The 9871-nt window shown below is 55.1% G+C and overlaps 1 protein-coding gene across 1 annotated transcript; it reads left to right on the top strand.

Moving 5' to 3' along the window:
- Positions 1-1364: 1364 nt before the first annotated feature.
- Positions 1365-4916, top strand: KRT36 (keratin 36). Its single transcript, XM_032396514.1, has 7 exons — positions 1365-1811; positions 2478-2560; positions 2839-2995; positions 3536-3697; positions 3801-3926; positions 4101-4321; positions 4721-4916. Exons 1-7 carry the CDS (start codon positions 1365-1367, stop codon positions 4914-4916), a joined length of 1392 nt encoding a protein of 463 aa, XP_032252405.1.
- Positions 4917-9871: the final 4955 nt, after the last annotated feature.

The raw sequence follows: 9871 nt of genomic DNA, 5'->3' as shown, positions 1-9871 counted from the left end.
ATAAATGCTTCCATAAACGCCAGCCTTGCAAACCAAGTCTGTGTGGGAGAAGAGCAAGCAGGTTGCCCGAGCCTTGGGAAATCCCACTTTGTGAGGCGGAAGAAGGAATTTACCTGTGGTGGTGAATTCTCAGGTGCTCCTCCCAGCTTGCTTAACTACCTGGCAGTGCTTCGTTTGTTCTTATTCCTTCCCTGTCCAAAGAGTCTGCATGAGCCATCTCTGGTCTTCTGCATCGACCCATTTCTCAGGGACTGGGGGGTCAGTGTAGGCTGCCTCAGGATCCTGATTCTACTCTCCTAGGTTCAGAGACCTGCAGGTCACAAAGGAAACCACCCTCCAAAGCAGCCCCTTTGGGGGCTCACATTCATGATCCTCTGCCGGCCACAACCATAAACCATCATCAAAGACTGTCCCGTGTAAGCAATATTTCTATAGTGCACAATGGCTTTCAAAAACACTTTGACTTCTATTCTGTTTGATTCTCCTCGTATCTGTGTGAGGCAGGCAGGGTAGGCTGATGACCTCTGCTGTCCTGATGAGGACACTGAGGCATGCCAGAGAGTGACATATGCTCACATCACAGGGCAGATGAGCCACAGAGCCACCATTTGGACCTAGGTCTCGGGTCCCTAAATTCTGGGTGCCTGCACTTGCCCTTGGTTTTATGAGAGAAGTGGTGGGACAAGAGTGTAGGATTTGGGGTCTGAGAGCCCTGGTCTCAGTTCCAGGCTCTGTCACTCAACTGCCTGTTCACCTTGAGCAAGCTTGTTTTTAGCCATTCGGTGTCTCTGTTTCCATGTCGGTGGAATGGAGACAGATTGGCCACCTCCCAGGATTATTGTGAGGTGTAAAGGACGTAACCAGGACTCTGGCACACAGTAGCCCCATGAATCGTAGCCCCCTTTGCTCCCTTTTAACCATCCCAGGGGCCCAGACGTCCCTGAGCACCTGTGAGCACTGGGGAAGTGGATGGGGGTGACAAGTGGATGGGGGTGACAAGTGGGCAGACCGGGATGCTCAGGGGAAGGCACAGCAGAGAGAGCAGGAACCAAATGTCATTTGTGAGGCCACTCCCGATTTATGGGATCTGGTGCAAGGACTTTGAAGAGGCAATAAAATTCATATTCTGCCAGGAAATGACAATAGACAAGAGTCCTGACTTAGCAAACAAAATTAAAAAAAATTTTTTTTTAATAAGGTAAGAAATTCTGGATAGGTAGCAAAAATCACATTCTAATGAGATTAGCTTTCCCAAGAGTAACATGCCAACACCCCATGGAGAGTGTATATAAATACTCCAGAGAGGCCTTGAGAGCCTAGAACCTGAGCTCCTTGCTAAGCTGCAACCTTCCTCTGCTAGGATCATGGCCACCCAGGTCTGCTCCCCCGTCTTCTCCTCTGGATCTGCCAAAGGCCTGTGCGGCCTCTCTTGGGTGTCCTCTGTCCGCTCTGTGGGCTCCTGCAGGGTACCCAGTCTTGCTGGTACTATGGGGTCCGCCTCCTCCGTCAGGCTGGGCCTGTCCAGCCACGGGAGCTGCTTCCCTGGCTCCTACCTGTCTGCTGGGTGCCACCCCTCTGGCTTTGTTGGGAGTGGGGGCTGGTTCTGTGACGGCTCCTTCAATGGCAGCGAGAAGGAGACCATGCAGTTCCTGAACGACCGCCTGGCCAACTACCTGGAGAAGGTGCGCCAGCTGGAGCGCGAGAACGCGGAGCTGGAGAAACGCATCCGGGAGTGGTACGAGTCTCAGATCCCATACATCTGCCCAGACTACCAGTCCTATTTCAAAACCATCGAGGAGCTCCAGCAGAAGGTAACGGGGACCCGGCCCCTCTCCAGCATCCCCAGCCCTGGGTGGGGGGTTGTCTCATCCCAAGGGACTACCCACTGATGGTAGCTCTTGGGGAATTCTCTGTCCAGGGCAAGCTCTTCTGTCTGGGGTTCTGGTTTCCTGGGGGACCCAGACCTCTGTGTGAGTCTTTAGCTTGCTTATAACTATGCCAGCCATCCTTCTCCTCCCCTCCCTGTCTCAGCTGTAGGAAGAGCAATAACCTATACCCAGCCCCTACTGGATGCAGGCACCCTGCCTGATGCTTTGTAGCCGTTGGATTATTTATCCCTCATCTGGGAGAGATGGGTATTACTGGGCCCATTCAACAGATACAGAAGTTAGATATCAGGGAGGTTCAGCCACTTGCCCAAGATTGCACAGCCCCTGAGTGCTAGATGCAGAATCTGAATCCGGGTTGACCTGTTCTTTCCACCTTACCCTGAGGCACCCCACTGTGTCACTCTGGGGCCTACTTCTAGGGATGCCCCTCCTGGACTGATGCTCCCTCCATACCTGGGCTCAGGGCTGCGGGTGCTGAGGGTACTGGTGGTTCTTAGAAACATGGCCTCTGTGAGCTGGGTGATTCCCTCCCACCCACTCCACACTGCTGGGCCTTTCCTAGCTCATGGGATGCCCCTTGTTCCTCAGATCCTGCTGACCAAGGCTGAGAACACCAGGCTAGTCTTGCAGATTGACAACGCCAAGCTGGCTGCTGACGACTTTCGGACCAAGTGAGTGGGCCTCATCGGGGAAGGTCTGTCATGCTTTCTCTCGCCTCTGTTCCCGGCCTTGGGAGCTGGTGAGCTGGGAGGAAGGCCAGATGGAACCGTAAGTGGGAATACAGCACAGGCCCTGCATCCCTTCCGGGTCCAAGGCAAGGCTCCCCGTGCTGCTGACCCCAAATCAGCCCCTGCAGCTGATGGAGGGCAGCCTATGCCCGGCTCCTCCGCTGCCCCCTGCCTGTGCTCGGTTCCCTCCCTGCGGACTCAGCAGGGCTCTGTGTGCACAGGTACGAGACGGAGCTGTCCATGCGGCAGCTGGTGGAGGCCGACACGAATGGCCTGCGCCGGATCCTGGACGAGCTGACCCTGTGCAAGGCCGACCTGGAGGCCCAGGTGGAGTCCCTGAAGGAGGAGCTGCTGTGCCTCAAGAAGAACCACGAGGAGGTGAGGCTGGTGCCGTGCGACCTTCCAGTGTTTCCCATCCAGCAGGGAGCCCCTAGTGACCCTTGGGCACAACGACGGTGACCACTGCTCCCACAGGAACTCCAGCTGACATTTGTTGATGATGGCGTACTGCATGCCAGGAGCTATCTGAAACACTTTGCATTTTGTTCTCACTTCATTTCATCCTCGCAACCGTCCCATTTTACAGATGAGAAAAATGAGGCACAGAGAAGTTAAGTCACTTGCCTAAGGTCACACAGATCCCACACTCCTGCCCATGACACTAAATCTCCCTCTGGATGCTAGTGCCTGATAACACTTATTCTATTTGCCTGACATTTGCATCATCTCATTTTACTCTCCTGAATCTGCAGAGGAGGTAGGTATATGTCCATGAGGGGACCGAGGCTCAGAGAAGTTAAGATCCTGTCTGAGGTTACACAGCCGGCCCTTGAGGGAGGAGGATTTGAACCCAGCCACCTGAACCCTCAATCCAGCTTCCTTTCCACAACCTTATGCCATCGTGCCTCCTCTCTGCAGGAAGTCAATGTACTCCGTTGCCAACTCGGGGACCGACTGAATGTGGAGGTGGATGCCGCCCCCCCAGTGGATCTCAACAAGATTCTGGATGATATGAGATGCCAGTATGAGGCCCTGGTGGAGAATAACCGTAGAGATGTGGAGGCTTGGTTCAACACCCAGGTGGGGCTGGGGCCACCCGGGACCACAGGCTCCTGGAGCAGGGGCTCTCCCTGAAAGGAGCTTCACTCGGTCTGACCGTGCTCTGGGCCCTCTTGTGTTTCAGACCGAGGAGCTGAACCAGCAGGTGGTGTCCAGCTCGGAGCAGCTGCAGTCCTGCCAGGCGGAGATCATCGAGCTGAGACGCACGGTCAACGCCCTGGAGATCGAGCTGCAGGCCCAGCACAGCATGGTGAGTGGCCTCTGCCTGAGGGACCGGCCACAGCCCCTGGCAAGCCCTGACCCACCAGCCTCAGCACAGGGCTTATCCTGGGGCGTGATCACGAGGGATATGCAGATACCCAGAGCTACCGGGCTCTGGGTGGGACTCCTTCCCATGAACAGCTCTTCCTCTTTCCCCTTACAGAGGAATTCCCTGGAATCCACCCTGGCAGAGACCGAGGCCCGCTACGGCTCCCAGCTGGGCCAGATGCAGTGCTTGATCAGCAACGTGGAGGCCCAGCTGGCTGAGATCAGGTGTGACCTGGAGCGGCAGAACCAGGAGTACCAGGTGCTGCTGGACGTCAAGGCCCGGCTGGAGTCAGAGATCGCCACCTACCGCCGCCTGCTGGAGAGTGAGGACTGCAAGTGAGTGGCTGTGCGCCCCGGAGAGCGAGGTGTGGGGCCAGGGCTTCCTGGACCAGCCCTTGGGGCCTCGGAGAGGGTGTCAGTCCCTGCAGAGGCTTTTGCCCAGATGACAGGGATTGATCCAAAGCCTTTCCCTGGAGATCCTTTCTTGTCCCAGCTTGGTCATCACAGGGTCACAAGCTGCCCCCCCACCCCCACCCCATAGTGCTTCCCCAACCATCGTGCTTGGCTGGGGGTTCCTCGTCCTCCTCCCTGCAGCCCTTGGGGGTTTCAGAGGCACTGAAGCCATTCGTTGTTGTCACCCACCTGTAATCACTCTATCCCCTAAATCCGTTGAACAGGAATCTCAGTCCCATGCCCCGCTGCCAGATGCACTCTGATCTGATTTCATTTCCTCAGGCTGCCTGCGCACCCTTGTGCCACGGAATGCAAGCCTTTGCTTAGGGGACCTTACATCTCGACTGGGCCCTGTGCTCCGGCTGGGCCCAGCGGCCCGACTCCCCAGGTCAGCACCCAGATCCGCACCATCACCGAGGAGATCAGAGACGGGAAAGTCATTTCCTCCAGGGAGCACCTGCAGCCCTGCCCGCTGTAGCCAGCGCGCCGCAAGGACATGCCTGTGGCTCTCGGCTCTAAGCGACCCTCCATTCCCTAGAGGGGCTCCCCGCTCAGCAGATTTTTTTCTACCAAAATACTTCTTATATTGTGTTTCTGGACTTAACTGCTTTTATGCTATGCAAAACTAGGTTCCCCTGGACATAGACCCAATAAAGTGTGTTCTCTTGGCATTGCAAACTTGACTGTCTATTCTCGTGAGGTTAGTTAGTGGGGATGTTTGATCAAGCGTCACGGTAAAGCTACGGGTTTGGGTTTCAGGTCTGTCTTCTTTGGGTCTGAGTGGTAGGAAGTGACAGGATGATTAACATATTTAAAAATGGGGATACCTTGGGCCCTGGCCCTCAGGAAGAGATGGGCATTGTCATTACCCACAGGCTCAGCCCTGCCCATGGGTACCCACCTGGGGCGGCCCCACAAGGGGCAAAGGCTCCCAAGCCAGGCCTCCTTCGTTGCCCTGCCTGGATCTGGGGGTTCCCTCTCCTTCCCTTCAGCTTCTCCTCCTTTGTCCCGCTTCCACCACCCTGCTGCCTCACCCCCAGGCCTGACACTGGTGACAGTTCAGGAGAGGGGTTTCCAGGACCAACCAGGGAGAGGCAAACCGCAGGCAGCCAGCCTGGGCAGACCACCTCTGGGAGGGGAGCTGGGCAATGAAGGCAGGAGGGCCAGGTGACTCCTGTCCCCAGTGCCGGGTACAGGGCTGAAGTGAAGGGCGGCAGGGACAATGACATGTGGGGGGGTCAGACATGGAGCAGGGGGAGGGAAGCTCACTGTAGGGCAGAGGTCAGAGTGCCCCGAATTCTACTGGCCGAGCTGTGACCTTCCGGGCGTCCAGCCTAACTGCGCCGGGCCCCGGACACCCCTCTGAGCAGAGAACCATGGCCTGTGAGAAGTCTGAGGGCCCCACGCCTTCTTTGTCCCCCTGATTTATTCTTTAGTGGAGAACACAGACCCAGAGAGGACAGCAGCTTGCTCCAGGACATACAGCAGTGAGTGGCAGAGAAGAGGCCATTGTCCGGCCATTCTGATTCTGACGCTGGTGCTCTTCCCAGCACATCATGTCTCACCCCGCCCCGCCAACCCGAATCATTATTACCTGCTGGACAAAGTCAGAGGGGCAGCCCTGCCCGGCCCTGCTTCTCTCTGTGCTCCACACTCCTGCTCTGGGGCTTGAGGTCTGCCTCTCCCCATTCTGGCCTGAGCCTCCGGAGGGGAGAGGTGGGCGGCCGGGGCTGCACAGAGCGCGTCCCACCCGTTTGCTGGTGCATGGAGACCAGCCAGGGATGGGGCCGTGACTGAGCCGTCCGACTACCGCTCAAGCTGCCCTCCTCCTGCTGCTGCAGGCAGACAGACCACGCAGGGTTGTGTCCCGACAAATAGTCACAGTCAACTCCTCCCACAGCCCAGCGCGTTCCCTTTATGGATGCACTCGACAGTGTATGGGGTGCCTCATCTCTGCCCCGTGGGATTGTGGGTGCTTTCTTTACGTAGCTTTGTCTAGGTTTTTATGAAATTTTCAGAGTATCTGTGCTGGTTAAGGAAGCCCTCCTATTCTCAACCTCGCACCCACCCTTGACTGAGTTCCAGCTTAAATCGCTCACTGCCGTGCAGACCAGAACTTAGCGCTGCTGGGGGCCTGCACTTGGCACCGCGAGTGGCAGGCTTAGGACGCCCTCTCAAGCCTTTTGATGCCCATATCATTGCTCTTTTCTTGATGGCAAGAGAGAGATGATATAAAACATCACATTTTATCAAATTTCTCCTGAGTGAACATAATCCTTTCTTTCAAGGTGGTTCTGATCTTGTTTATACTTTGCCAAGATGCCATCTGGCTCATTGACGCACACTCAGATCAATTAGTCAGTCAACAGATATGTACTGAACACCCCATGCATGAAAAACCCTGTGCTAACGCAGGGGCACGTCTAGGGAGAAGTGGGGGTGCCCGGGAAGCAGCTGGACCCAATGTGGGATCACAGGACCTGTCCTCAAGAAACTGATGACCCAGCTGGCCCAGGCATGGCAGGTGTGGGTATGGGGCAGGCTCTCAGGTTCTCAGGACAGGGAGAGATCACTGAGAGCTAGGGATTTCGGGGAGATTTGGAATTAATGGGGGCCTTGAAGGATGGGCAGAGCAGGAAGGAGGAACGCAAAGGATATTTTAGAGCATGGCCACGGCATGTTCTGGGGACAGTGCAGACCCCATCTCAGCAGAGTGCACAGGTCCTGGAGGGAAAGTAATTCGGATACTTACTAAGCAAGATTGGTTCCTGCTGATAAGGGGTTCCAGGTAATTATTTCATCCTAATAAAAAGAGTACTAAGGAAGAATGGAAATAGCCCAGAATGATTTAGAGGCTACTTCATAGCTTTAAAAATATTACTTATATGTTTTTTTAAAAGTTTTTTTTTTTACGAGAGAGAGAGAGAGAGCACGAGCAGGGGGATGAGCAGAGGGAGAGGGAGCAGAGAGAGAATCTCCAGCAGACTCTCCGCTGAGCACGGATCCAGATATGGGGTTCGATCTCAGGACCCTGAGATCATGACCTGAGCTGAAACCATGAGTTGGACGCTCAACTGACTGAGCCACCCAAGTGCCCCTAAAAATATTACTTATATGTTTTATAAAATTACCTAAAAAAACTTACCAAGAATTTTTACCCATGTCTTCAGCATAGAATCGGCTTATGGGACTGTCTCCCTCTGGCAGAATGGCTTTTGGCCCAGAGAACAGTTTGTTAGTGTTCGTGTGGGTGGGCACCGCTCCCCTACACAGAGCTGCCTAATCTCTTTCCATCTCTGAGCCTCAGTTTCCACATCTATAGCAGTAGGGATAGTAAGACTGACTTTGGAAGTGTCTTTCTCTTCCAGCTCCCTACCTACTTTTTTTCTCCTTCCTTCCTTATTCCCTTGTTTCTTTAATATGTTTCCCTTCTCTCAAAATCCTTTCTTTGCTTTCTTACTTAGCACAATTCACCACAGGTGAAGCATTCATTCATTTGCCCTTTCCTTCTGAGACATCTGGAAGCCAGAACTGTGCTTGAATGATAGAGATTTCAAGAGAAATAGGAGGTCTGTCCTTGCCCCCAAGAATGTACAAGTCTCCCTGGGAAGATAGGGCTCAAACACCAGACAATTTGAGGACATCAGTGAAGGGAGGGCCAACAGATCAACCACCGGTCATTGCCATGGGCGTTCAGAGCCAGGAGGGCAAAGCAGGGCTGGAGCAGGGGTAGGCTCCAGAAACATTCCAAGCCTCAGTTTACTCATCTACTAAATGGGGCTATTGGCAATGCTAGTCTCATGAGATTGTTGTGAGCAGTGAATGAGAGAATGCCTAGAGAGAGCTCAGCTCGGGGCCTGGCAGTCCTAAGTACTTAGTGACTGATGGCTGGTACCATTAGCCTTGTCATTAATTGGGCTGTGTAGGGGAGAAAATCCCGTTCTGGTCAGCACAGGTGTGGAGCCCTGCCTAGGAACCCATGTGACCCCCAGGGCTGTATAAACAGCATGAGGCTTCCCAGGCCCTGACTGCTGTGGCTTTTCTGGGTCCTATGGATCCAGGGTAGCCCTCACTGAGCCCAGAGCACAGGAGGCTGTGACTTAGCAGGGCTTGGGTGGAGCCCTGTACTCATATGGATGGGAAACATGAACACCAAAGGAGGCTCATCCAGGCTCTCAGCTCAGCTGCGTCCTTTGCACTGAGGCATGGATTTCCAGAGAGGAGAAGGTGAGGCAGCCAATGGGCCCTGGGATTGTGTTGGGTGGGTGCTGGTCACACCAGGCTCCCGGGTGTGGGAAGGGCATGGTGACTCATGAGAGTTCTAGATCTGAGGGCCCCCAAACACAGGCACCTGGCCTGGGGGATGGTGGCCTAGGTGCTCAGAGCCCATCTATGCTCCCCAGTGACAGCTGCTTAGCCTTGTCAGCTTGAGTACGGCCACATTCCGCCCATGTGGGGACTGGTAATCCTAGTTGTTGCTGTTCCTGAGCACTCACCATGAGCAGGTGCTGTTCTAGACATTTCCTCAGCTCTGAGGTGGGGGTGACAAGCCCGGGCTCACAGGGTAACATGAAGGTGAAGAGACCATGCACGGCAGAGCAGTGAGCCTCGCACCGGGAAGGTTGCTGGCGCTCAGCTCACAGCTGTTCTCCTGACGGGAAGGTAAAACCCGTCCCTAGAAGAGTAAGCAGGACCCCAAACGGCAGGGCTGACTGGAAAGCAAGTGGCCCAGGGCTCTAGCTGATGAGGCCCCACGGCAGCACCACCTGCCCTCTGGCTCAGCTCTCGGCCCCTCTCCCAAGCCTCCTCCCTTGGCACATTGGGTTTTCAGGAAAAATAACCCACCCTCGTCAAGCTTTCTGGACATCAGCCCGGACAACTCTGGTAGCAGAGATGAAACGGAAGTTCAGACTGTGTCTTCTCAGGAGGCCTGTGATCATGCCCCCATACTCTGCCTCAGCCCCCAGGCGGCCGGCAGGAAAGGCTGCCCCGCTTCTCAGCCAGGGCCTGGGGAGACATACCTTCCTACACATGGTACGTGTCACCACGGGCAGGTGCTCAGGTAGCCGACCGCTAGTCGTTTTGGCTGATGTTGGGGCTATACAACCAGCTAGATTTCCTGGTGAGGGAGGGAGTGGGGGGAGGTCTGTCCACCAGGGCTCTGCTCTGTCTGGGGCAACCAACTTTCCCATTTTGTGTGGGACTGAGAGGTTCCCAGGGTTAGGGGGCTTTTGGCACGAACACCAGAACAGTACTGCAGAAACTGGGATAGTTGGCCACCATGGCCCTATTTCCAGGGCCATTCTAGAGCCTTCTGTGTCTCCTTGGGCATGAAGTCTCTGCTTCTTGCAACAACCGGGCTTGCTCTTCCATCGCCCAGGGGCCAACCTGGAGGCCTCCTCTACTCCCCTGAGCCCATAAAAGGAGATGATG

This window comes from Phoca vitulina, unplaced genomic scaffold, assembly GCF_004348235.1.
Source record: "Phoca vitulina isolate PV1807 unplaced genomic scaffold, GSC_HSeal_1.0 scaffold92, whole genome shotgun sequence".
Taxonomy (NCBI): Eukaryota; Metazoa; Chordata; class Mammalia; order Carnivora; family Phocidae; genus Phoca; species Phoca vitulina.
Note: the sequence above shows the minus strand (reverse complement) of the source record. Positions and strands in the feature narration are given on the sequence as shown.

What these genes read in the sequence shown, in the direction of transcription:
- KRT36 (XM_032396514.1), top strand. Translation starts at nt 1,365, where the DNA reads ATGGCCACCCAGGTCTGCTCCCCCGTCTTCTCCTCTGGATCTGCCAAA. An exon ending in TCGAGGAGCTCCAGCAGAAG is followed by an intron (nt 1,812 to 2,477) that starts GTAACGGGGACC and finishes CTTGTTCCTCAG; the next exon opens with ATCCTGCTGACCAAGGCTGA. An exon ending in TGCAGGCCCAGCACAGCATG is followed by an intron (nt 3,927 to 4,100) that starts GTGAGTGGCCTC and finishes TTCCCCTTACAG; the next exon opens with AGGAATTCCCTGGAATCCAC.